Source organism: Anomaloglossus baeobatrachus, chromosome 9 (assembly GCF_048569485.1).
Source record: "Anomaloglossus baeobatrachus isolate aAnoBae1 chromosome 9, aAnoBae1.hap1, whole genome shotgun sequence".
NCBI classification, from domain to species: domain Eukaryota; kingdom Metazoa; phylum Chordata; class Amphibia; order Anura; family Aromobatidae; genus Anomaloglossus; species Anomaloglossus baeobatrachus.
Genome location: NC_134361.1, coordinates 212,186,513 through 212,211,511, shown reverse-complemented (window position 1 = coordinate 212,211,511; position 24,999 = coordinate 212,186,513). Strand labels below are relative to the sequence as shown.

At 55.6% G+C, this 24,999-nt stretch overlaps 1 protein-coding gene across 1 annotated transcript in view; it reads left to right on the top strand.

Moving 5' to 3' along the window:
- Positions 1-24,999, top strand: part of MED27 (mediator complex subunit 27) — a 180,772-nt gene that overhangs the window by 75,147 nt on the left and 80,626 nt on the right. Inside the window, exon 3 of the mRNA XM_075322918.1 lies at positions 2,959-3,089. Coding sequence (XP_075179033.1) covers positions 2,959-3,089 — 131 coding nt within the window. The remainder of the gene's footprint in view (positions 1-2,958; positions 3,090-24,999) is intronic.

Below are 24,999 nucleotides of genomic sequence, written 5' to 3'. Positions count from 1 at the left end.
GAGCGAGCGTTTTACAGAAGCCCTAATCTGGGAGGAGGCGCGCTCCCTTTAATCCTCTCTGTAGTTCGGCACCCCTCAGAAGGTGGGGGGATCTGGAGCAAGTGTCTTACAGAAACCCTAATCTGGGAGGAGGCGCGCTCCCTTTAATCCTCTCTGTAGTTCGGCGCCCCTCAGAAGGCGGGGGGATCTGGAGCGAGTGTCCTACAGAAGCCCTAATCTGGGAGGAGGCACGCTCCCTTTAATCCTCTCTGTAGTTCGGCGCCCCTCAGTAGGCGGAGGATCTGGAGCGAGCGTCTTACAGAAGCCCTAATCTGGGAGGAGGCGCGCTCCCTTTAATCCTCTCTGTAGTTCGGCACCCCTCAGAAGGTGGGGGGATCTGGAGCGAGTGTCCTACAGAAGCCCTAATCTGGGAGGAGGCGCGCTCCCTTTAATCCTCTGTAGTTCGGCACCCCTCAGAAGGCGGGAGGATCTGGAGCGAGTGTCCTACAGAAGCCCTAATCTGGGAGGAGGCGCGCTCCCTTTAATCCTCTCTGTAGTTCGGCGCCCCTCAGTAGGCGGGGGGATCTGGAGCGAGCGTCTTACAGAAGCCCTAATCTGGGAGGAGGCGCGCTCCCTTTAATCCTCTCTGTAGTTCGGCGCCCCTCAGAAGGCGGGAGGATCTGGAGCGAGCGTCTTACAGAAGCCCTAATCTGGGAGGAGGCGCGCTCCCTTTAATCCTCTCTGTAGTTCGGCGCCCCTCAGAAGGCGGGGGGATCTGGAGCGAGCGTCTTACAGAAGCCCTAATCTGGGAGGAGGCGCGCTCCCTTTAATCCTCTCTGTAGTTCGGCGCCCCTCAGAAGGCGGGAGGATCTGGAGCGAGCGTCTTACAGAAGCCCTAATCTGGGAGAAGGCGCGCTCCCTTTAATCCTCTCTGTAGTTCGGCGCCCCTCAGAAGGCGGGGGGATCTGGAGCAAGTGTCCTACAGAAGCCCTAATCTGGGAGGAGGCGCGCTCCCTTTAATCCTCTCTGTAGTTCGGCGCCCCTCAGAAGGCGGGGGGATCTGGAGCAAGTGTCTTACAGAAGCCCTAATCTGGGAGGAGGCGCGCTCCCTTTAATCCTCTTTGTAGTTCGGCGCCCCTCAGAAGGCGGGGGGATCTGGAGCAAGTGTCTTACAGAAGCCCTAATCTGGGAGGAGGCGCGCTCCCTTTAATCCTCTCTGTAGTTCGGCGCCCCTCAGAAGGCGGGGGGATCTGGAGCGAGTGTCTTACAGAAGCCCTAATCTGGGAGGAGGCGCGCTCCCTTTAATCCTCTCTGTAGTTCGGCGCCCCTCAGAAGGCGGGGGGATCTGGAGCGAGTGTCTTACAGAAGCCCTAATCTGGGAGGAGGCGCGCTCCCTTTAATCCTCTCTGTAGTTCGGCGCCCCTCAGAAGGCGGGGGGATCTGGAGCGAGTGTCTTACAGAAGCCCTAATCTGGGAGGAGGCGCGCTCCCTTTAATCCTCTCTGTAGTTCGGCGCCCCTCAGAAGGCGGGGGGATCTGGAGCAAGCGTTTTACAGAAGCCCTAATCTGGGAGGAGGCACGCTCCCTTTAATCCTCTCTGTAGTTCGGCGCCGCGCCTCCTGACAGTATAAAGAGTTGGGTTATTGAGCCGCTCGTCCCCACAGGCGGGAACAGAGGAGCGCTCGTGTTAAAAGAGCCGTCTATGGTATGTCTGCCCGCCAGGCCTTCATGACAGCGCCGGAGAATCCGGAGGAGCGGCGCGCGCCTGCCGATGCCACGATGGCCGGGATTTAATTGGCGCCGCTCCTCCGCGCGTCTTTCATCTGTCAGGGGTGTCAATTACACATTTTCCGCCTGAACTTGTCCGGACCCTCAGAGCCCGCATTCATTAAATCATGGCCGCCTCAATCTCTGCGGCTTCACCTAATGATCAGCGTGAACGGTGCGAGACTGGGCGTCCTTAGTGTGAGGAGGGGGACTGGGCGTCCTTAGTGTGAGGAGGGTTACTGGGTGTCCTTACTGTGAGGAGGGTTACTGGGTGTCCTTACTGTGAGGAGGGGGACTGGGCGTCCTTACTGTGAGGAGGGGGACTGGGCGTCCTTACTGTGAGGGGGGGGGGGGACTGGGCGTCCTTACTGTGAGGAGGGGGGCTGAGCGTCCTTACTGTGAGAGGGGGACTGCTTGTCCTTACTGTGAGAGGGGGACTGCTTGTCCTTACTGTGAGAGGGGGACTGAGCATCCTTACTGGGAGATGGGGACTGAGCGTCCTTACTGTGAGGTGGGGACTGAGCGTCCTTACTGTGAGGGGGGGACTGAGCGTCCTTACTGTGAGGGGGGGACTGAGCGTCCTTACTGTGAGGGGGGGACTGAGCGTCCTTACTGTGAGGTGGGGACTGAGCGTCCTTACAGTGAGGTGGGGACTGAGCGTCCTTACAGTGAGGTGGGGACTGAGCGTCCTTACAGTGAGAGGGGGACTGAGCGTCCTTACAGTGAGAGGGGGACTGAGCGTCCTTACAGTGAGAGGGGGACTAAGCGTCCTTACAGTGAGGTGGGGACTGAGCGTCCTTACAGTGAGGTGGGGACTGAGCGTCCTTACTGTGAGGTGGGGACTGAGCGTCCTTACTGTGAGGTGGGGACTGAGCGTCCTTACTGTGAGGTGGGGACTGAGTGTCCTTACTGTGAGGTGGGGACTGAGCGTCCTTACTGTGAGGGGGGGACTGAGCGTCCTTACTGTGAGAGAGGGCCTGAGCGTCCTTACTGTGAGGGGGGGGACTGAGCGTCCTTACAGTGAGGGGGGGACTGAGCGTCCTTACAGTGAGGGGGGGACTGAGCGTCCTTACTGTGATGGATCCCCCGGGACACCTCCTATCACATAGAGCTTGGTGGTGGTGTCCATGGTGGTTGTGGCTCCTCTTCTCATTGTTCGGGCATGTCCTCCATATTGTGTGATCTTACCCTGTGTCTCCTTTTTTCCCCCCAGTTGCAGTACCACGCTGGCCTCGCCTCCGGCCTCCTGAACCAACAGTCCCTGAAACGCTCCGCCAACCAGATGGGAGTGTCGGCCAAGAGAAGACCCAAAGCGCAACCCACGACCCTGGTGCTCCCGCCGCAGTGAGTAGTGCTGCGCTGCGCTTTCTATGGAGGCTCTCAGTTTGTGGCTACTAAAAAGTCAATGTTGGCCCCTAATGTAGCCGACTTCTCTGTGAATGATCCCTGCCTCAGACTCGCAGAGGAGGGCGACTCTTCATGATGAGGGTCTATTCTCCCGCCCGTTACATACCGTGCGTTCTGTGCCGGATTATTGGGGCTCCGGATTACCGGACGCTCCTGGTGTCGCGGAGCTGAACTCTCTGACTCTTCAGCTTCTTCTCCGTACTTTGCCTTTCGGCTCCCCCGGGGTCTCGCCATCGCCGCCGCCGTCGTCTTATTGCAGAGCATTAACTGGCAATATTGGCGGGATCGGGTGCAGATAACCTGTAATGAAGTAGTAATCCTCGCGCCCCGGCTCCTCTCCTGACTCGCTGCGCACAGAGCGGCCTAATTAAAAATTAAAGCACTGTTTGCATTTCCAGCTCAGCGAGATAGGTGTTTGTACAAGGCCGGGGCTAAGCTAATAAGAACGAGATCTGTGGCCAATAAGTTTCATTATCCGCCGCCTCGTCCGCTTCTCCTCTGGGCCGCCACTTGCCAAGTACAGATTAACACCGCCAGCCAATCTCGCCACAGTTACCCGTCACCTCCCGCACCGGAGAGGGGGCTCAAAGTGGAGAAAAGCCTAGAGAGCTCCCCCTTGTGGAGGGTGTAGTGTTCTGCGAGCCCCTGGGTCATGCACTGCCCCTGCTGGCCACTAGAGGTGATGCCACGGGAAGCGTCAGACAACGGTACATAATGGCTGATAGCAGGGAGCAATAGATTGTACTCACCTGTCCTACAGTCTCCTCCCCCAGTACTGGCTGATAAAAGGGAGTAATAGATTGTACTCACCTGTCCTACAGTCTCCTCCCCCTTTATGACTGATAACAGGGAGTAATAGATTGTACTCACCTGTCCTACAATCCTCCAGTAATGGCTGATAACAGGGAGTAATAGATTGTACTCACCCGTCCTACAGTCTCCTCCCCCAGTAGTGGCTGATAACAGGGAGTAATAGATTGTACTCACCTGTCCTACAGTCTCCTCCCCCAGTAGTGGCTGATAACAGGGAGTAATACGGTAGATTGTAGTCACCTGTCCTACAGTCTCCTCCCCCAGTAGTGGCTGATAACAGGGAGTAATAGATTGTACTCACCTGTCTTACAGTCTCCTCCCCCAGTAGTGGCTGATAACAGGGAGTAATAGATTGTACTCACCTGTCCTACAGTCTCCTCCCCAGTAATGGCTGATAACAGGGAGTAATTGTACTCACCCGTCCTACAGTCTCCTCCCCCAGTAATGCCTGATAACAGGGAGTAATAGATTGTACTCACCTGTCCTACACTCCTCTAGTAGTGGCTGATAACAGGGAGTAATAGTGTCAGCCATGTATCCCTCCAGTGCTGTGTGCTCTCCTTGGGCCTATGACAATCCTTCTTGTACTCGTGCGCTGATGATGAGCCTGGATGTATGGTGACGGGGGGGATGAGCGGATAATGGGGGTAATAGTGATGGACATTAGCCGTCCCCCACCCTTCTCAGGCGGACCCCGTTTTCTGCTGGCTGTACCCGGAATGGCCCCATTATATGGCGCTGTGTATGGGCCGTGCTGGGCATCAGGGCATGCTGGGAGTTGTAGTTCTGCAGCAGGTGGTTTGCAGGAGACATGGACCCCAGTGGTTACCGGACCCCCGGTGTTACATATCTGCTCAGTGATGACTCACAGGAGAGAAATCTATACGTAGCCTTTCCCATTATCGCGGTGTCGTCACGTCTGCGGTTTTTCGTGTGGGTACACGTTGTGTTGGGGGCGCGGTGCGATCTCCCGAACCCCCCTATCCCTCGTAGGCTCGGCCCGGGTGTCTCCGCGCTCGTTATCCCAGCGCCGCTCTCATCACTACACAACATCATTACAAAATGATCGGGCCGGGACGGCGGCGCTCACATGACAGATCCTTCACTGCGCCACAGCCATTAGCGGAGACCTCAGGGATAGTCTGCGTGGCGCTCTGGCAGAATTAATGGCCGGTGTCTGGAATTCCACGCTGCGCTCCAGAGACGGGGGAACCCCGGCTATTTCAGGCCTCTCCATGATGCAGAAATGGCTTTTTGATTAGGATAATTGTGGAGTAAGGAGGAGTGGGAGCGCACCGCCATCACGTGCTGAGCCGGAATACCGCGCTACCACACCGCAGACCTGCCCTGCTATTGAGGAACACTGACTATTTGCATAAATCCCATCTCCAAAATATATATTATTGGGTTATGCTGAGATTTTCCTATGTATCTTCCCTCCTGCATGGACAAGCACTGCTCAGCCTGAGCCACCTGGTTCATTAATATAATGGCAGTGCATTAGTCTCATTGTCTGGTGGACTAGGTGAAGGATTGGGGTTAATGATATTATCAAAAGGGGTTTAGGTCCACAAATGGGTTAATATTAGTATCCCTGGTGGGTTAGGGCAGTGAAGGAGTTTTAACATTTTTTTGATGGTGCATGACAGTGATGAGGTCAATGTTAAGAATACTGGTGGTCTGAGGCTGTGAAGGGGTCAATATGCTTGGTGGTCTAGGTCAATGAAGGGATTAGTGATAACATCCCTGGTAGTCTAGGGCAGTGTATAGGTTAATATTAGCATCCCTGGTGATCCAGTGCAGTGAAGGAGATAATGATAACAACCCTGGAGGTCCAGGGCAGTGAAGGAGATAATGGTAACAACCCTGGAGGTCCAGGGCAGTGAAGGAGATAATGGTAACAACCCTGGAGGTCCAGTGCAGTGAAGGAGATAATGGTAACAACCCTGGAGGTCCAGGGCAGTGAAGGAGAACATTGGAACAACCCTGGAGATCCAGGGCAGTGAAGGAGATGATGGTAACAACCCTGGAGGTCCAGGGCAGTGAAGGAGATAATGGTAACAACCCTGGAGGTCCAGGGCAGTGAAGGAGATAATGGTAACAACCCTGATGATCCAGGGCAGTGAAGGAGATACTGGTAACAACCCTGGAGATCCAGGGCAGTGAAGCAGATAATGGTAACAACCCTGGAGGTCCAGTGCAGTGAAGGACATAATGGTAACAACCCTGGAGATCCAGGGCAGTGAAGGACATAATGGTAACAACCCTGGTGGTCCAGGGCAGTGAAGGAGATAATGGTAACAACCCTAGAAGTCCATGCAGTGAAGGAGATAATGGCAACAACCCTGGAGGTCCAGGCAGTGAAGGAGATAATGGCAACAACCCTGGAGGTCCAGTGCAGTGAAGGAGATAATGGTAACAACCCTGGAGGTCCAGTGTAGTGAAGGACATAATGGTAACAACTCTGGAGATCCAGGGCAGTGAAGGACATAATGGTAACAACTCTGGAGATCCAGGGCAGTGAAGGACATAATGGTAACAACTCTGGAGATCCAGGGCAGTGAAGGACATAATGGTAACAACCCTGGTTGTCGAGGGCAGTGAAGTAGGTAATGGTAACAACCCTGGAGGTCCAGGGCAGTGAAGGAGATAATGGTAACAACCCTGGAGGTCCAGAGCAGTAAAGGAGATAATGGTAACAACCCTGGAGGTCCAGGGCAGTGAAGGACATAATGGTAACAACCCTGGTGGTTGAGGGCAGTGAAGTAGGTAATGGTAACAACCCTGGAGGTCCAGGGCAGTGAAGGAGATAATGGTAACAACCCTGGAGGTCCAGAGCAGTAAAGGAGATAATGGTAACAACCCTGGAGGTCCAGGGCAGTGAAGGAGATGATAGTGGTAACCTTGGAGGCCCAGGGCAGTGCATGAGATAATGGAAACCCTGGAAGTCCAGTGCAGTGAAGGGAGATAATGGTAACAACCCTGGTGGTCCAGGGCAGGGTAATGTAAATCTGTGCTGGCTCAGGAGCCTGCAGGAGCTGAGTGACAACCCCCGGGGCATCAGTCGTGGCTGCCATATTGGTTGTGGCAGGTCACATGATGCCGGCTAATGTTTTCTCATCAGGGCACTATTTCCCAGGGATATTTGATTACAGATCCATCCGGTGCTTTCTCCAATACTGAAGAGTCTCCTGCGGCCGGACAATCGCATTAGCGCACTCCAGAGCGAGCTCGTCCTCGGGACGTGAGGCCATAATTCCCGTCCTGCTCGGCAAATTCACTTTCCTGCTCTCCATTGTGGACGGTTTTCCCGCACGTGTCCGGCTGGTTGATGGCTTCACTGAATGGAAGTGGCGTCTGCGTCGTCTCTATCCATCACGGCGGCTCTGGAGGCATCGAAACGCTGCGCCTTGTGGACTGTTAAAGGGATGCTGCACCATGGCAGCCGTAAGAGCTACCTAAATAATTACAGCTCTCTGTTTTTTCACCAATTTCATTTGGGCGTTTCGGTGGCAGAGTTGTCCATTAGATGACTATACGTCTTCAGGAAGCAGGAGGCTCAGGATGAGCAGAACCTCTGTGTGATGCTAGACACTGAATAGAAGGGTAGTCAGAAAAGGGGGGATCATAAGCCAGGAGGTAATGTATAAAGTTCAGGGAGCAGACAGAGACGTGGTCAGGAAGAGGTCCAAGGTCAGAAGCCAGGAGGTAATGTATAAGGTTCAGGGAGCTCACAGATATGGTCAGCAGGAGGTCCGAGGTCAGAAGCCAGGAGGTAACGTATAAGGTTCAGGGAGTAGACAGAGACATGGGCAAGAAGAGGTTCGAGGTCAGAAGCCAGGAGGTAACGTATAAGGTTCAGGGAGCAGACAGACATGGTCAGGAAGAGGTCCGAGGTCAGAAGGCGGGAGGGAACGAATAAGGTTCAGGGAGCAGACAGAAACATGGTCAGGAAGAAGTCCGAAGCCGGGAGGTAACATATAAGGTTCAGGAAGAAGACAGACATGGCCAGGAAGAGGTCCGAGGTCAGAAGGCGGGAGGTAACGAATAAGGTTCAGGGAGCTCTCAGACCTAGTCAGGAAGAGCTCCGAGGTCAGAAGGCAGGAGGTAACGAATAAGGTTCAGGGAGCAGACAGAAACATGGTCAGGAAGAGGTCCGAGGTCAGAAGCCGGGAGTTAACGTATAAGGTTCAGGGAGCAGACAGAAACATGGTCAGGAAGAGGTCCGAGGTCAGAAGCCAGGAGTTAACGTATAAGGTTCAGGGAGCAGACAGACGAGATCAGAAGCCGGGAAGTAACGTATTAGGTTCAGGGAGCAGACAGAGAATGTGGTCAGGAAGAGGTTCAAGGTCATAAGCCGGGAAGTGACGTATAAGGTTCAGGGAGCAGACAGAGACGTGGTCAGGAAGAGGTCAGAAGCCAAGATCAGAACACTTGCATCAAATGGGAGCCAAGAGCACACTGCGCGAAGTACGACTGGCAAAGTTCAGACAGAGAAAGCCTAGTAAAGAAACAGAGCAATCACCAGGAATGAGGCACATCTGTGAAGGCACCTCCCAAAACCAGCATGGACCCTAGTGCTGAAAGACAACCTGTCAGCAAGTGCACAGGACACATAGCAGAGCATTTTCAAATGTAAAATGCTCCGCACAGCGGAACCGTGGCACTCTGTAGGTGCATGGTTTAAGGACCAGCGCCTTCCCCTGCTCACAGGCTCTCCCCCCTGTCGCCGTGCAGTACACGCCGCATGCTTCCAGCTCCCCCCTCCCCACCCGTTAAATATATATGTATTTCTAACGAGTGGAGACGAGCGCGCACCCTCCCACCCAGACGGGACCAATTACACGGCGGCAGCGCTCGGAGTGAATATATCGCCAAGTAATTGATCATTAGCAGCTTATAATGAGTGCGCGTGTCATTACCGGCTCAAAGTTGGGGTGTGAGATAGAAAACACGGGCGCCTCTTATCTCCTCGCCTTTATGTGTAAACACGCGGCACGGCGGCTTCTGCCTATTATCGCCGGCGATCCTGAGTCACGGTCATTAGAAGCCGCTGCCCCCGTAACCCCGTCCTTGTTACTGGCGCCCCAGACTGTGGGATATATACAGTACAGACCAAAAGTTTGGACACACCTTCTCATCTCTAGAACAACTGTTAAGAGGAGACTTTGTGCAGCAGCCTTCATGGTAAAAATAGCTGCTAGGAAACCACTGCTAAGGACAGGCAACAAGCAGAAGAGACTTGTTTGGGCTAAAGAACACAAGGAATGGACATTAGACCAGTGGAAATCTGTGCTTTGCTCTGATGAGTCCAAATTTGATATCTTTGGATCCAACCATCGTGTCTTTGTAGAAAAGGTGAACGGATGGACTCTACATGGCTGGTTCCCACCGTGAAGCATGGTGGAGGAGGAGTGATGGTGTGGGGGGGCTTTGCTGGTGACACTGTTGGGGATTTATTCAATATTGAAGGCATACAGAACCAGCATGGCTACCACAGCATCTTGCAGCGGCGTGCTATTCCATCCGGTTTGCGTTTAGTTGGACCATCATTTATTTTTTAACAGGACAATGACCCCAAACACCTCCAGGCTGTGTAAGGGCAATTGGACTAAGAAGGAGAGTGATGGGGGCTACGCCAGATGACCTGGTCTCCACAGTCACCAGACCTGAACCCAATCGAGATGGTTTGGGGTGAGCTGGACTGCAGAGTGAAGGCAAAAGGGCCAACAAGTGCTAAGCATCTCTGGGAACTCCTTCAAGACTGTTGGAAAACCATTTCCGGTGACTACCTCTTGAAGCTCATCAAGAGAATGCCAAGAGTGTGCAAAGCAATAATCAAAGCAAAAGAACCTAGAATATAAGACAGATTTTCAGTTGTTTCACACTTTTTTTTTTTTTAAGTATTTCATTCCACATGTGATAATTCATAGTTTTGATGCCTTCAATGTGAATCTACAATTTTTAGAGTCCTGAGAATAAAGAAAACTCTTTGAATGAGAAGGTGTGTCCAAACCTTTGGTCTGTACTGTATATACATGTATATGTGAGGCAAATCCCGGGATATGAAGATGAATTATGACTTCCAGTCATAATCGCTCATCACTCCCTGGCAGTGCCCCCCTCCCTTCTTGTTCTCAATGTCCAGCATCTGTGAAGGTGTTACACCTCCATGGCCATCTCCTGTGATATGGAGATGAGATGATGTGGGAACAATGGACACAGGAGGACTCCCTGCCGTGACCCTGTGGTAGGAGCTGCTATCTAATTAGCAAGCTTGGAAGTATCCAGACAGAACGACTCCAGTAAAAAATGGTTCATATCTCGCAAGCCATATTTCCGATAAATATGGCAACCATAAAAATGGTGTCTCCGCATGCGGACGATGCTGGCACACCCTTTTTATGGGAGCGGGAGCTTGGGAAATACCCCAGGCGTGATATCAGCCAATGGGGAACTAGTAGACAAGTCACGAGTCCTCTCATTCTGTAGCTAAATTCATAGCTGTCACAATGAGAGCGTTGGCGTCCGCCTACGACGCTCCCAGGCCAAGTTATGGCCATATTCCATGTTGTGGATTTTGTCCATAACTCCAGCCAGGGGTGGAGCAGTGCTCCCTCTGAGGTCACTAAGGTAGGAGGGGACCTGGATTTGCCCAGGTTGATAACCCTACTTCGGCCATTTTCCAGTGTTCTTTCGCTGGGGGTCACGTGTAGGAAACATCTGTGGGAGTTCCTGGAAACCTGGCCTACAGCGCCCCCCTGTGGCCAGACGCACAAGGTAACTGCGGGAACTGTGTATGCCTGTTTGTAAACCATGCTTTATCTGTAACTGTACTCTGACATATGTATATTCTGTAGATTCCCTATTGTATATATTGTAGTTTCTAGTGTGGCTTTAGGCTGATTAAATTATATAATTAATCTTGGGCTGTTCTGTTATCTCGATCTTGAATCCCACGTCTGTGTGTTCGGCTAATAGTTACCGTGAAGCGGTTGGTGGCAGCGAGTTGTGCCAAGGATTATTGTGGGGAGGCCAGTGAGATTCGGGGAGGTTTTATATATTCCGCCCGCGGAGGTCGGGGGAATATATACCCTACTCTCACCGGGGACCCTTCAATAATCGGCATAAGTAGTATAGCGGCCTCCTTGCTTATTGTTGGGCAATTCCATAATTGGCCTGACTATAAGAGGGGCGCTAGAGAGCGCGTCACGTGCTCTGTCTGTCGGTCGGGAGGTATAAAGGAGGGGTGACCCCCACTTGTTACCCCCCGATTGTGACGTACTGGTAGCCAGCGCGGGGGATTTCTGAGTGACCCCCCCGGTGGTTTGTGACATATTGGTGGCATAGCGGTGGGATCGAGATAATAGTGAGTGTGAGTGTGAGACCCATACTCCCAGACACTAAAGACTGCCTGCAGCAGCTGTGGCTGCTGGGGTCTTCAGACTAGCTCAACACTAGAGTGTCAGAGTGCAGATACTGTAAGGTGTGTGGAGGCATCAGGTGTCAGTTCTGTGTCAGTGACCAAAAGTCTGCAAGAATGGCTGAGAGCACCAGGAGCAAAGCCAAAGGAATGGCCGATGCTAAGGCCAGAGACGATGAGGAGGTTGTCCACGAGTCCTCCAGGAGCCAGACGCCAGAGAACAGCTCTGCAGAGGACATCGCACAACCTGGCACTGCTGGACAAAATGAGGAGGAGCTCGCCCAAGGGTCCTCAACGAGCCAGATGCCAGCCCTCCGCTCTGAAATGGACAGTGAATCACCTGGCTCTGCAGCGTGCCGCAGATCACCACTTGCCAATCCCTCCGGCCTGAGAGGTGCAGAGGCCCTCCTTCAAGCTGCCTTGGCCAGGCTTATGGCTGGAGACCGGGATACCTACGAGATACTCATGGCCGAGCGTGGGCGACAGGCAGCGCGTGACGCTGAGGCTGCGGAGCGGCAAGCAGCGCGTGACGCTGAGGCTGCGGAACGGCAAGCAGCGCGTGAAGAGCGAGAGCGACAGGCAGACCGTGACTACCAGCTGCAGCTAGCTCAGCTCCGGCCCTTATCAGCCACATGTGACCTTCAAAACACCAAACTTCCAAAGGTCCGTGTTGAGGACTTCCCAGTGCTGGAGAAGGATGGAGACTTGGACTCTTTCCTGACTGCTTTTGAACGGACTTGCTTGCAGCACCATCTGGACAAGGATCAGTGGGCCAAATACCTGACCCCCCGTCTAAGGGGTAAGGCCCTGGATATCCTTGGGGACTTGCCTGCTGAGGCAGATCAGGGCTACGACACCATCAAGCGGGCCCTGATCCAACAGTACAACCTCACTCCAGAGTCCTACCGCAAGAAGTTCCGGACCCTGCAAAAGGGACCAAAGGACTCCTGGGCTGACCACCGGCGGGCACTTGCCCGAGCTGCCGACCACTGGACCCAAGGCCTGCAGCTTTCCACCGGACCGGAGATCCTGGACTTGTTCATCACGGAGCAACTCTTGTGGAACTGCCCTGAGGATCTCCGCCAGTTCATCCGAGACCAGAAGCCAAAGGGGTCCACGGCTACAGCTGCCCTGGCCGATGACTACACCAACAATCGGGCTCCTGAGGCCAGGAGAGCAGCCACCAGCAGCACCTGGAGAGGGGGTAAGATGAACTCTGCGACTGCCCCACCTGCCCCTAGACTGCAGGGGGTGTCCCCCTCAACTCCCCTCTCCAGGCCCGTGGCAGAACCAAGACGGTGCCACCAGTGCAACTTACCTGGACACTTCAAGGCCATGTGCCCTCAGCGTCCCAAGGCCCCGGCTCCGTCCCCGTCCCAAGGGCCGCCCAAGGTGTATTGTGTGGGTGGGGGTGGTGGTAGGTCCCTGGACAGCTTCCAACCTGTCACCGTCGGCCGGTCTGTGACCATAGGACTGCGAGACAGCGCCTCGGAGGTGACTCTGGTGCGGCCTGACATGGTGTCCCCCCAAGACTTGATCCCGGGAAAAACCCTCGCTGTCTCCGGGATTGGAGGCATTGACCCGGCGCTGCCTGTTGCTGACATTTATGTGGACTGGGGCGCAGGGCGAGGGGTGAGGGAGGTGGGGGTAACTGATCGGATCCCTGCAAACGTGCTACTTGGGACAGATTTGGGGCAGATAACCTCCCAGTTTGGGCCCCCCCCAAGGGCTGAACCTTCAGCCCGTACTGACATGACTCCTAACAATGTTAATGTGTTATCTATGAATGATGTAAGGGAGGAGGGAGTGAACTCTGATATTTCTGCTTGCACAGACACCATAGACACACACACAGCTGCAGCTGTGACAGGGGAGGGGGTCAGAGAAAGGTGTGACAATGCCTCTACAAGTAATCAGCCTGTGAGCTGGGATCTGTTGCCCTCTGCAGGGATAAGCAGAGAGCAGGGTGCTGCAGGGGGAGGACCAGTGTGTGGGGTGGGGGCTACCACAGCAAATGTGGGGTCCCCAGAGATTTCACAGCGGGGTTCTGTTGCTGCAGGAGGGGAACAGGCAGGTGAGATTGGGGCCGGTCCAGGAGCGGAAGTGCTCCCAGGTAAGATCTCGGTGCATGGTTCCCCCACAACCGGGGTGTCAGGAAGCCAGGTAGGTCTGCCTGAACCGGCGACTTGGTCAGGAACGGAGGAGGAGCAGGCACGACCCACGGTCGCAGCGGCTGTGGCAGCTGTCACCCGCAGTGGGAGTGCTGGAAGCCAAGGGGCCTCCCGGAGGTCCGATAGCTCTTCCCCTTCTGACCAAGTGGCCGCCGAGTCAGGCGGAGGCCAGGACACAGGTCCCGGGGTACTGACCGAAGATGTGACAGTCTCGTCGATTCTGGCCACATCTAGTCAGGGGTTTCAGGCAGCGTTAGAAGCTGACGACAGCCTGAAAGCTCTTAAGGAGCAGGCGGCACAGCCTCCCTCGGACTCGGACCCGGAGCGAGTGGTCTGGGACCAAGGACGGCTGTACCGGGCCACGGTCCAGCAGGGTTCACCGGAGGCGTGGCCCAGGGACCGACAGTTGGTGGTACCCTATCCGTTCCGGACGGAGTTGTTGCGGATCGCACATGAGATTCCGATGGCCGGACACCTAGGGATCGCTAAGACCAAGACCAGGTTAAACCAGCATTTCTACTGGCCAAAAATGGGGGCCGATGTGGCTGCCTACTGCCGTTCGTGTGAAACCTGTCAGAGAGTGGGGAAGGCGGGGCCACGCCCCAAAGCCCCACTGGTATCTCTGCCCATCATCGATGAGCCTTTCAGGAGGGTGGCTGTGGATCTGGTCGGCCCGCTGGCCATCCCCAGCAGCTCCGGGAAACGCTTCATACTGACGGTAGTGGACTATGCCACCCGGTACCCAGAAGCAGTGGCCTTGTCGTCCATTCGGGCTGACAAGGTGGCCACCGCATTGCTGGAGATTTTCTCCCGAGTGGGTTTTCCCCAGGAAATGCTCACTGACCGGGGGACCCAATTCATGTCCCAGCTGATGGAGGCCCTCTGTAAGCAAGTCCAGGTGCGACATCTGGTGGCCAGCCCGTACCATCCACAGACTAATGGCCTGTGCGAGCGGTTTAATGGCACCTTAAAGCAGATGCTTAAGATGTTGGTCGACTCCCACGGGCGTGACTGGGAGCGGTATCTCCCACACCTGTTATTTGCTTACCGGGAGGTTCCACAGGCCTCAACAGGATTCTCACCGTTTGAGCTCCTGTACGGGCGACGTGTGCGGGGCCCCCTGGCTCTGGTGAAAGAGGCTTGGGAAGGGGATTTGGCCACCCCTGGAGTGTCGGTTATCGAGTATGTCATGCGCTTCCGGGACAAAATGCAGGCCTTGACGCAACTGGTACACGACAATATGGCTCAAGCCCAGGCCGATCAGAAGCGTTGGTACGACCAGAACGCTTGTGAGAGGACCTACCAAGTGGGTCAAAAGGTGTGGGTACTGGTCCCCGTACCACAGGACAAGCTTCAGGCAGCCTGGGAAGGCCCATACCTCGTGTACCAGCAGCTCAACCCTGTGACGTACCTGGTCACCCTTGACCCTGCCCGTGGAAGGCGGAAGCCCTTCCATGTGAACATGATGAAGGCACATCATGAGCGGGAGGCATGTGCGCTCCCCGTGTGCAACCTGCCCGAGGAGGGAGAAGCGGAAACCCTCTTGGATATGCTAGCCCAGGTTAGGGCAGGCGGATCCATGGAGGATGTGGAGGTTGGCCACCAGCTCTTGGAGGACCAACGGTCCCAGCTGTGGGCCACCCTCCTCCCCTTCCGGGGGTTGTTTACCAACCAGCCCGGAAGGACTGACTTGGCTGTCCATCACGTGGACACTGGGGATCATCCCCCGATCCGGCGTTCAGCATATCGGGTCTCCCTGGAGGTGCAGCAACACATGCGCCAGGAGATTGACGAGATGCTGAAGCTGGGGGTGATCCAGGCATCCAACAGCGCTTGGGCCTCGCCTGTAGTCCTCGTCCCTAAGAAGGACCGAACCACTCGGTTCTGCGTGGACTACAGGGGGCTCAATGCTGTCACGGTCGCCGATGCGTACCCAATGCCACGCATCGATGACCTGCTCGATCAGTTGGCCGGGGCTCAGTACCTGACCATCATGGACCTGAGCCGGGGATATTGGCAGATCCCCCTGACTCGCAAGGCCAGGGAACGCTCTGCCTTTATTACCCCATTTGGACTATACGAGTCCACGGTGATGCCATTCGGGATGAGGAATGCCCCTGCCACTTTCCAGCGGATGGTCAACACCCTGCTCAAGGGACTTGAAGGGTACGCGGCCGCGTACCTGGATGACATTGCCGTCTTCAGTCCCACCTGGGAGGACCACCTAGAGCATCTAGCACAGGTGCTCAGGCGGATCCACCGGGCAGGTTTGACCATCAAGCCGGGAAAGTGTCAGCTGGCCATGAGCGAGGTCCAGTACCTCGGTCACCGGGTAGGCGGGAGAACACTGAAGCCCGAGCCTGAGAAAGTGGAGGCCATCGCATCCTGGCCCACCCCCAGGACCAAGAAGCAGGTGATGTCCTTCTTGGGGACCGCCGGGTACTATAGGAGGTTTGTTCCACGCTATAGTAGCCTGGCAAAGCCCTTGACGGACCTCACCAAGAAGAAGCTGCCCTCTGCAGTCGATTGGACAATGGACTGCGAGACAGCCTTCCAGGCCCTAAAGGACGCCCTGTCCAGCCCGCCCGTGCTACAGGCAGCCGACTTCACGCGGCCGTTTGTAGTACAGACCGACGCCAGTGACTTCGGCCTCGGTGCGGTGCTCAGCCAGGTGGACTCTGCGAGCCAAGAGCACCCAGTCTTGTACCTGAGCAGGAAGCTGTTACCAAGGGAAGTGGCCTATTCCACGATGGAGAAGGAGTGCCTGGCCATAGTGTGGGCCCTGCAGCGTCTGCAACCCTATCTATACGGGCGCCACTTCATCGTGGAGACGGACCACAATCCCCTCAGCTGGTTGCACACCGTCTCTGGGACGAATGGGCGATTGTTGCGATGGAGCCTTGCGCTCCAGCAATACAACTTCACCATTCGCCACAAAAGGGGCCGTGACCACGGTAACGCAGACGGGCTGTCCCGACAAGGAGAGGTCGCGGACGGGCGCACGGGGGAACACCGGAGTGTGCTGCCCCCTAGCGCCCTCAAAAGGGGGGAGGTGTGAGGCAAATCCCGGGATATGAAGATGAATTATGACTTCCAGTCATAATCGCTCATCACTCCCTGGCAGTGCCCCCCTCCCTTCTTGTTCTCAATGTCCAGCATCTGTGAAGGTGTCACATCCCATGGCCATCTCCTATGATATGGAAATTAGGTGATGTGGGAACAATGGACACAGGATGACTCCCTGCCGTGACCCTGTGGTAGGAGCTGCTATCTAATTAGCAAGCTTGGAAGTATCCAGACAGAACGACTCCAGTAAAAAATGGTTCATATCTCGCAAGCCATATTTCCGATAAATATGGCAACCATAAAAATGGTGTCTCCGCATGCGGACGATGCTGGCACACCCTTTTTATGGGAGCGGGAGCTTGGGAAATACCCCAGGCGTGATATCAGCCAATGTGGAACTAGTAGACAAGTCACGAGTCCTCTCATTCTGTAGCTAAATTCATAGCTGTCACAATGAGAGCGTTGGCGTCCGCCTACGACGCTCCCAGGCCAAGTTATGGCCATATTCCATGTTGTGGATTTTGTCCATAACTCCAGCCAGGGGTGGAGCAGTGCTCCCTCTGAGGTCACTAAGGTAGGAGGGGACCTGGATTTGCCCAGGTTGATAACCCTACTTCGGCCATTTTCCAGTGTTCTTTCGCTGGGGGTCACGTGTAGGAAACATCTGTGGGAGTTCCTGGAAACCTGGCCTACAGCGCCCCCCTGTGGCCAGACGCACAAGGTAACTGCTGGAACTGTGTATGCCTGTTTGTAAACCATGCTTTATCTGTAACTGTACTCTGACATATGTATATTCTGTAGATTCCCTATTGTATATATTGTAGTTTCTAGTGTGGCTTTAGGCTGATTAAAGTATATAATTAATCTTGGGCTGTTCTGTTATCTCGATCTTGAATCCCACGTCTGTGTGTTCGGCTAATAGTTACCGTGAAGCGGTTGGTGGCAGCGAGTTGTGCCAAGGATTATTGTGGGGAGGCCAGTGAGATTCGGGGAGGTTTTATATATTCCGCCCGCGGAGGTCGGGGGAATATATACCCTACTCTCACCGGGGACCCTTCAATAATCGGCATAAGTAGTATAGCGGCCTCCTTGCTTATTGTTGGGCAATTCCATAATTGGCCTGACTATAAGAGGGGCGCTAGAGAGCGCGTCACGTGCTCTGTCTGTCGGTCGGGAGGTATAAAGGAGGGGTGACCCCCACTTGTTACCCCCCGATTGTGACGTACTGGTAGCCAGCGCGGGGGATTTCTGAGTGACCCCCCCGGTGGTTTGTGACAGTATACATGCACTGATATTGCAGAGGGAAAAGTGATGAAAAAGCGGAGATCACAGGACGGAGACGTTACTGATGTGGCAATGCGGACAAAATGGAAACCATTTTCACAACCTTTTGGCTTTATTCAGTCTGGAGCAGGAGCCACACAGTTGCACCCCTCTGGTGTCGCACCCCTCTGGTGTCGCACCCCTCTGGTGTCGCACCCCTCTGGCGTCGCACCCCTCTGGTTTCCAGGTTTCGAATATCTCCAGCGTTACATTATTTGGTGCGGCTATTTCACCAAAGTTTGTGAATGCGACAACACCAGTCCACATGTTCCTCGCACTACTGTGAGCCGCATGTGTGGCCGGAACCTGCCCCTATGGCTTCAACATCTCCAGACTTGTCCTCCATGGCTGCGGTGTATCTGACTTGTCTTCCATAGCTGATTTCCTGATTTGTCTTGCGTGGCAGCATCTCCGGACTTTACCAGTTGCATTGTCTTCAGACTTCCTATGACTGCAGCATCTCCGGCCTTGTCTTCAATGGCTGCAGTGTTTCCGGACATGTCTCCCATAGGTGCAGTGTCTCAGGACTTTTTTCCCATCTCAGTGTTTTCGACTTGTCTCCTTTTGGCTGTAGCATCTCATGTCCGGCCGTGTCTCCCCCGTCCCCCTACTCCACACCCTGCAGCGTCTCCTGTCCGACCATCTATCCCTGTGCCTCCATACTCCTCTTCACTGCAGCGTCTCCTGTCTCCCCGCATCCCCATACTCCCCTCCCTACAGCATCCCTGGACTTGTTTCACATGGCTGCTGTATCTCCAGCCTCGTCTCCTTTTGGCTGCAGCGTCTCCTGTCCGGCTGTGTCTCCCCTGTCTCCATACTCCCCTTTCTGCAGCGTCTCCTTTCCGGCCTTGTCTCCCCTGTCTCCATACTCCCCTCCCTGCAGCGTCTCCTGTCCGGCCGTGTCTCCCCACGTCCCCATACTCCCCTCCCTGCAGCGTCTCCTGTCCAACCTTGTCTCCTCCGTCCCCATACTCGCCTCCCTGCGTCGTCTCCTTTCCGGCCGTGTCTCCCCGCGTCTCCATACTCCCCTCCCTGTGGCGTCTCCTGTCCGGCCGTGTCTCCCCGCGTCCCCATACTCCCCTCCCTGCAGCGTCTTCTGTCTGGCCGTGTCTCCCCTGTCCCCATACTCCCCTCCCTGCGGCGTCTCCTGTCCGGCCGTGTCTCCCCGCGTCCCCATACTCCCCTCCCTGCAGCGTCTCCTGTCCGGCCGTATCTCCCCGCGTCCCCATACTCCCCTCCCTGCAGCGTCTCCTGTTTGGCCGTGTCTCCCCGCGTCCCCATACTCCCCTCCCTGCAGCGTCTCCTGTCCGGCCGTGTCTCCCCGCGTCCCCATACTCCCCTCCCTGCGGCGTCTCCTGTCCGGCCGTGTCTCCCCTGTCCCCATACTCCGCACCCTGCGGCGTCTCCTTTCCGGCCATGTATCCCCGCGTCCCCATACTCCCCTCCCTGCAGCGTCTCCTGTCCAACCGTGTCTCCTCTGTCCCCATACTCCCGTCCCTGCAGCGTCTCCTGTCCGACCGTGTCTCCTCTGTCCTCATACTCCCCTCCCTGCAGCGTCTCCTGTCCGGCCTTGTCTCCCCGCGTCCCCATACTCCCCTCCCTGCGGCGTCTCCTGTCCAACCGTGTCTCCTCTGTCCCCATACTCCCGTCCCTGCAGCGTCTCCTGTCCGACCGTGTCTCCTCTGTCCTCATACTCCCCTCCCTGCAGCGTCTCCTGTCCGGCCTTGTCTCCCCGCGTCCCCATACTCCCCTCCCTGCGGCGTCTCCTGTCCGGCCGTGTCTCCCCTGTCCCCATACTCCGCACCCTGCGGCGTCTCCTTTCTGGCCATGTCTCCCCGCGTCCCCATACTCCCCTCCCTGCGGCGTCTCCTTTCTGGCCGTGTCTCCTCTGTCCCCATACTCCCCTCCCTGCAGCGTCTCCTGTCCGACCGTGTCTCCTCTGTCCCCATACTCCCCTCCCTGCAGCATCTCCTGTCCGGCCATGTCTCCCCGCATCTCCATACTCCCCTCCCTGCAGCATCTCCTGTCCGGCCGTGTCTCTCCGCGTCCCCATACTCCCCTCCCTGCAGCGTCTCCTGTCCGGCCTTGTCTCCCCCATACTCCCCTCCCTGCAGCGTCTCCTGTCTGGCCGTGTCTCCCCCATTCTCCCCTCCCTGCAGCGTCTCCTGTCTGGCCGTGTCTCCCCCGTCCCCATACTCCCCTCCCTGCAGCGTCTCCTGTCTGGCCGTGTCTCCCCCATACTCCCCTCCCTGCAGCGTCTCCTGTCCGGCCTTGTCTCCCCCATACTCCCCTCCCTGCAGCGTCTCCTGTCTGGCCGTGTCTCCCCCATACTCCCCTCCCTGCAGCGTCTCCTGTCTGGCCGTGTCTCCCCCATACTCCCCTCCCTGCAGCGTCTCCTGTCTGGCCGTGTCTCCCCCGTCCCCATACTCCCCTCCCTGCAGCGTCTCCTGTCTGGCCGTGTCTCCCCCATACTCCCCTCCCTGCAGCGTCTCCTGTCCGGCCGTTTCTCCCCCGTCCCCATACTCCCCTCCCTGCAGCGTCTCCTGTCCGGCCATGTATCCCCGCGTCCCCATACTCCCCTCCCTGCAGCGTCTCCTGTCCAACCGTGTCTCCTCTGTCCCCATACTCCCGTCCCTGCAGCGTCTCCTGTCCGACCGTGTCTCCTCTGTCCTCATACTCCCCTCCCTGCAGCGTCTCCTGTCCGGCCTTGTCTCCCCGCGTCCCCATACTCCCCTCCCTGCGGCGTCTCCTGTCCAACCGTGTCTCCTCTGTCCCCATACTCCCGTCCCTGCAGCGTCTCCTGTCCGACCGTGTCTCCTCTGTCCTCATACTCCCCTCCCTGCAGCGTCTCCTGTCCGGCCTTGTCTCCCCGCGTCCCCATACTCCCCTCCCTGCGGCGTCTCCTGTCCGGCCGTGTCTCCCCTGTCCCCATACTCCGCACCCTGCGGCGTCTCCTTTCTGGCCATGTCTCCCCGCGTCCCCATACTCCCCTCCCTGCGGCGTCTCCTTTCTGGCCGTGTCTCCTCTGTCCCCATACTCCCCTCCCTGCAGCGTCTCCTGTCCGACCGTGTCTCCTCTGTCCCCATACTCCCCTCCCTGCAGCATCTCCTGTCCGGCCATGTCTCCCCGCATCTCCATACTCCCCTCCCTGCAGCATCTCCTGTCCGGCCGTGTCTCTCCGCGTCCCCATACTCCCCTCCCTGCAGCGTCTCCTGTCCGGCCTTGTCTCCCCCATACTCCCCTCCCTGCAGCGTCTCCTGTCTGGCCGTGTCTCCCCCATTCTCCCCTCCCTGCAGCGTCTCCTGTCTGGCCGTGTCTCCCCCGTCCCCATACTCCCCTCCCTGCAGCGTCTCCTGTCTGGCCGTGTCTCCCCCATACTCCCCTCCCTGCAGCGTCTCCTGTCCGGCCTTGTCTCCCCCATACTCCCCTCCCTGCAGCGTCTCCTGTCTGGCCGTGTCTCCCCCATACTCCCCTCCCTGCAGCGTCTCCTGTCTGGCCGTGTCTCCCCCATACTCCCCTCCCTGCAGCGAGCGTCTCCTGTCTGGCCGTGTCTCCCCCGTCCCCATACTCCCCTCCCTGCAGCGTCTCCTGTCTGGCCGTGTCTCCCCCATACTCCCCTCCCTGCAGCGTCTCCTGTCCGGCCGTTTCTCCCCCGTCCCCATACTCCCCTCCCTGCAGCGTCTCCTGTCCGGCCGTGTCTCCCCCGTCCCCATACTCCCCTCCCTGCAGTGAGGTCCCTTCTGTCCCCCCGAGTGATGGCTCCTATGTTGCGGCATCATCCTGACGTGACCGTCTGCAGCTCCGGTGCCGTCTGATTCGGCTTGTGTCTTGCGCTTGTTCGTTCCCTTTTCCCTGACAGCTGATTGGCGCCGGTGACCGTTTTATCCCGATTTCTCCTCCGAGAATTAAATCTCTCTTCTTTTTCTATTTTCCCTCTTTCCAGTGGACCCGCTCATCCGCACATTGCAAATCTCACAAATCGTCGTGCCCGGTGATAACAAGCAGACGTTAAATATTAAACAGCATCGCGCCGGCCGCGTTTTTTTTTCCCCGCTTCCAGGTCTTAAAGGAGCCCGGCGGATCGGTGCACTCGGCTTCTATAGGGGGCTGTCTGGCTACAGATACCCCTGAAATATACATAAGCATCATCACCTTGCGGCTGCACACTTCCAGGCCGGGCTATTCGCCTGGAATACAGAAACGCGTCGGGCGGCCCGGGTTTCCGTTGCGTCCATCTGCAGAATTCGTTAACCTCCGATAGGTGTCTGAGCGAATCAGTATTCACACTAAAGTTTTCTCTCTCCTGTGAACTCCATATTTCAGGCGTTTAATACAGTTGGACAGAGTCGAAAAAGTCAGCTCAAGTTCATATTTGAAGCCGACATCAAAGCTCTGATGTTGCTGCCGCGCTTCCAATTAGCACTTTTGTTATAGCGAGTGGGGGGGAGGGGGGAGCTGGAGCTGCTACAAAGCTCCGCTGACGATCTGCCAGTCAATCAGCCGTATTTGCTTATCATCCCGACTGAGATGCCCTGAAAACCACCACATCTTGTGTTCACGCTTCGGCTGGGAAATGAGCGGGTCTCAGGCTGCCCACACGATTCGGAGCTTTGTAATGTCCGAGCACACCCCGAGACCTCTGATTGCTTCTTTGGTGTTAATTGGTGGGGGTGGGGGTGGGGAGAGAGGTGTTGTGCGGTTTCTGGAAGAAAGCCGCCATGTTTTTCTGATCCTGAGGTTTCTAATCCAATCAGTGCAATCACGTATATCCCTTTAAGGCTATGTGTCCATGCTGCGGATTTTGCGCGGATTTTGCCGCGGATTTACCGCGGATTTTCCGAAAATCTGCAGCAGCGGCACTTCCAAGCCATTTCAATGGCATTTTGGAAATGCTGTGTCCATGCTGCGGATTTTTCCGCGGCAGATTTGTCGCGGATTTTGATCCGGAAAAATCTGCAGCATGTCAATTATTGTTGCGGATTTTGGTGCGGATTTTGGGTATAGAATGGGGGAAAAAAAAAAAAATCCGCATCAAAATCCGCGGCAATTTCGCGGTAATCCGCGGTAAATCCGCGGCAAATCCGCGGCAAAAATAAGGTGCGGATTTGCCGCGAAAGTCGCGGATTTTCATGCAGAAAAATCCGCAGGTACATTCTACCGTGGACACATAGCCTAAAGGGGAGTGTAGTCTTAATATGGGGTGCCAAGATACCGTGTTTTTCCAAAAATAAGACCTCCCCCAAAAATAAGCCCTAGCCGGGATTTTCAGCATTTTTGGAGAAAGGTTTAAATATAAGCCCCCCCCCCGAAACTAAGCCCTAGTCACGGATCAATAATGAAGTGTCCGTGCAGCTAAAAAAGATACAGATACTGCAGGACACTTCATTATACACAGCGGCACCCGGCAATTACACTCACCCGACACTGAGCGGCAGGACCTGCAGTGATCACACACCCGCACACATCAGCCCACACACACACACACACACACACACACACACACACACACACACACACCAGATCTCACACACAAACATCTGATCGCACACACAAACATCGGATCACACGCAAACATCAAATCACACACACAAACATCGGATCGCATACACACTCACCTCATCCAGCGACACCGATCTCTTCTCGCCGCAGAATCCTGAGAGGCAGTGCAGTGGACCGCAACGAACAGGACCTGCGGCCAGACACGTGACTTGCTTCATTCCCTGCTGCCGTAAGTGCTGGATGTGATGTGAGTGTGTGTGTGTGATCTGCTGTGTGTCTGCAATCGGATGTGTGTATCTGTGATCGGATGTGTGAGATCTGCTGTGTGTGTGTGTGTGTGTGTGTGTGTGTGTGATCTGCTGTGTGTGTGTGTGTGTGTGTGTGTGTGTGATCTGCTGTGTGTGTGTGTGTGTGTGTGTGTGTGATCTGCTGTGTGTGTGTGTGTGTGTGTGTGTGATCTGCTGTGTGTGTGTGATCTGCTGTGTGTGTGTGATCTGCTGTGTGTGTGTGATCTGCTGTCTGTGTGTGTGTGATCTGCTGTGTGTTTGTATGTGTGATCTGCTGTGTGTGTGTGTGTGTGTATGTGTGTGTGATCGGCTGTGTGTGATCGGCTGTGTGCCCTGCTGTGTGTGATCTGCTGTGTGTGCCTGCGATTTGCTGTGTGTGATCTGCTGTGTATATCTGCGATCTGCTGTGTGTGTGATCTGCTGTGTGTGTGATCTGCTGTGTGTGTGATCTGCTGTGTATATCTGCGATCTGCTGTGTGTGTGATCTGCTGTGTGTGTGATCTGCTGTGTGTGTGATCTGCTGTGTGTGTGATCTGCTGTGTGTGTGATCTGCTGTGTGTGTGATCTGCTGTGTATATCTGCGATCTGCTGTGTGTGTGATCTGCTGTGTGTGTGATCTGCTGTGTGTGTGATCTGCTGTGTGTGTGATCTGCTGTGTGTGTCAGCCAGCAGCAGGGTAGGACGGCGTGCAGCACCAACCGGAGATCACAGGAGGACCTGGGAGCCACGCAGACGTCCTGGTCTGGTGAGTATGAGTCTCCTGAAAGTGGGGGATCTGCTTTTTTGGGGGGTAAACTTACCCCCAACTGTGTTTCTCTAAGAATAAGACCTTCTCCAAAAATAAGCCCTAGTGCTTTTTTGGGGGGCAAAAAAAAATATAAGACAGTGTCTTATTTTTGGAAAAACACGGTAGTATCTGGGCCATAGCCTGATCATAACGTCTTCTGCTGCTGCAAATCCCAGCGATCGCCTGTGATCGGACAGCTATCTGCTGCAAGTGCTATGTTTCCCTGCAGCACGCCCGCAGGAGAAGTGAGGAATTGCACCATGCGCATTGATAGAGACTCATTGGGTCCTCCAGGATCCGGATCGTTCAGATTTTGATATTTTGAGCTCCCCTTTAATTTCCATGGAAATGAAGACATCAGTGCGGATACAAGAAAGGCACCGAACTCCTCGGTGCCTGCCCGGAGGGGAGGATCCTTTCATCTTGGGTTCCCATTGGAGTATTTTTAGTATCCCGTTGGCACGTTTGAGGTTTTCGG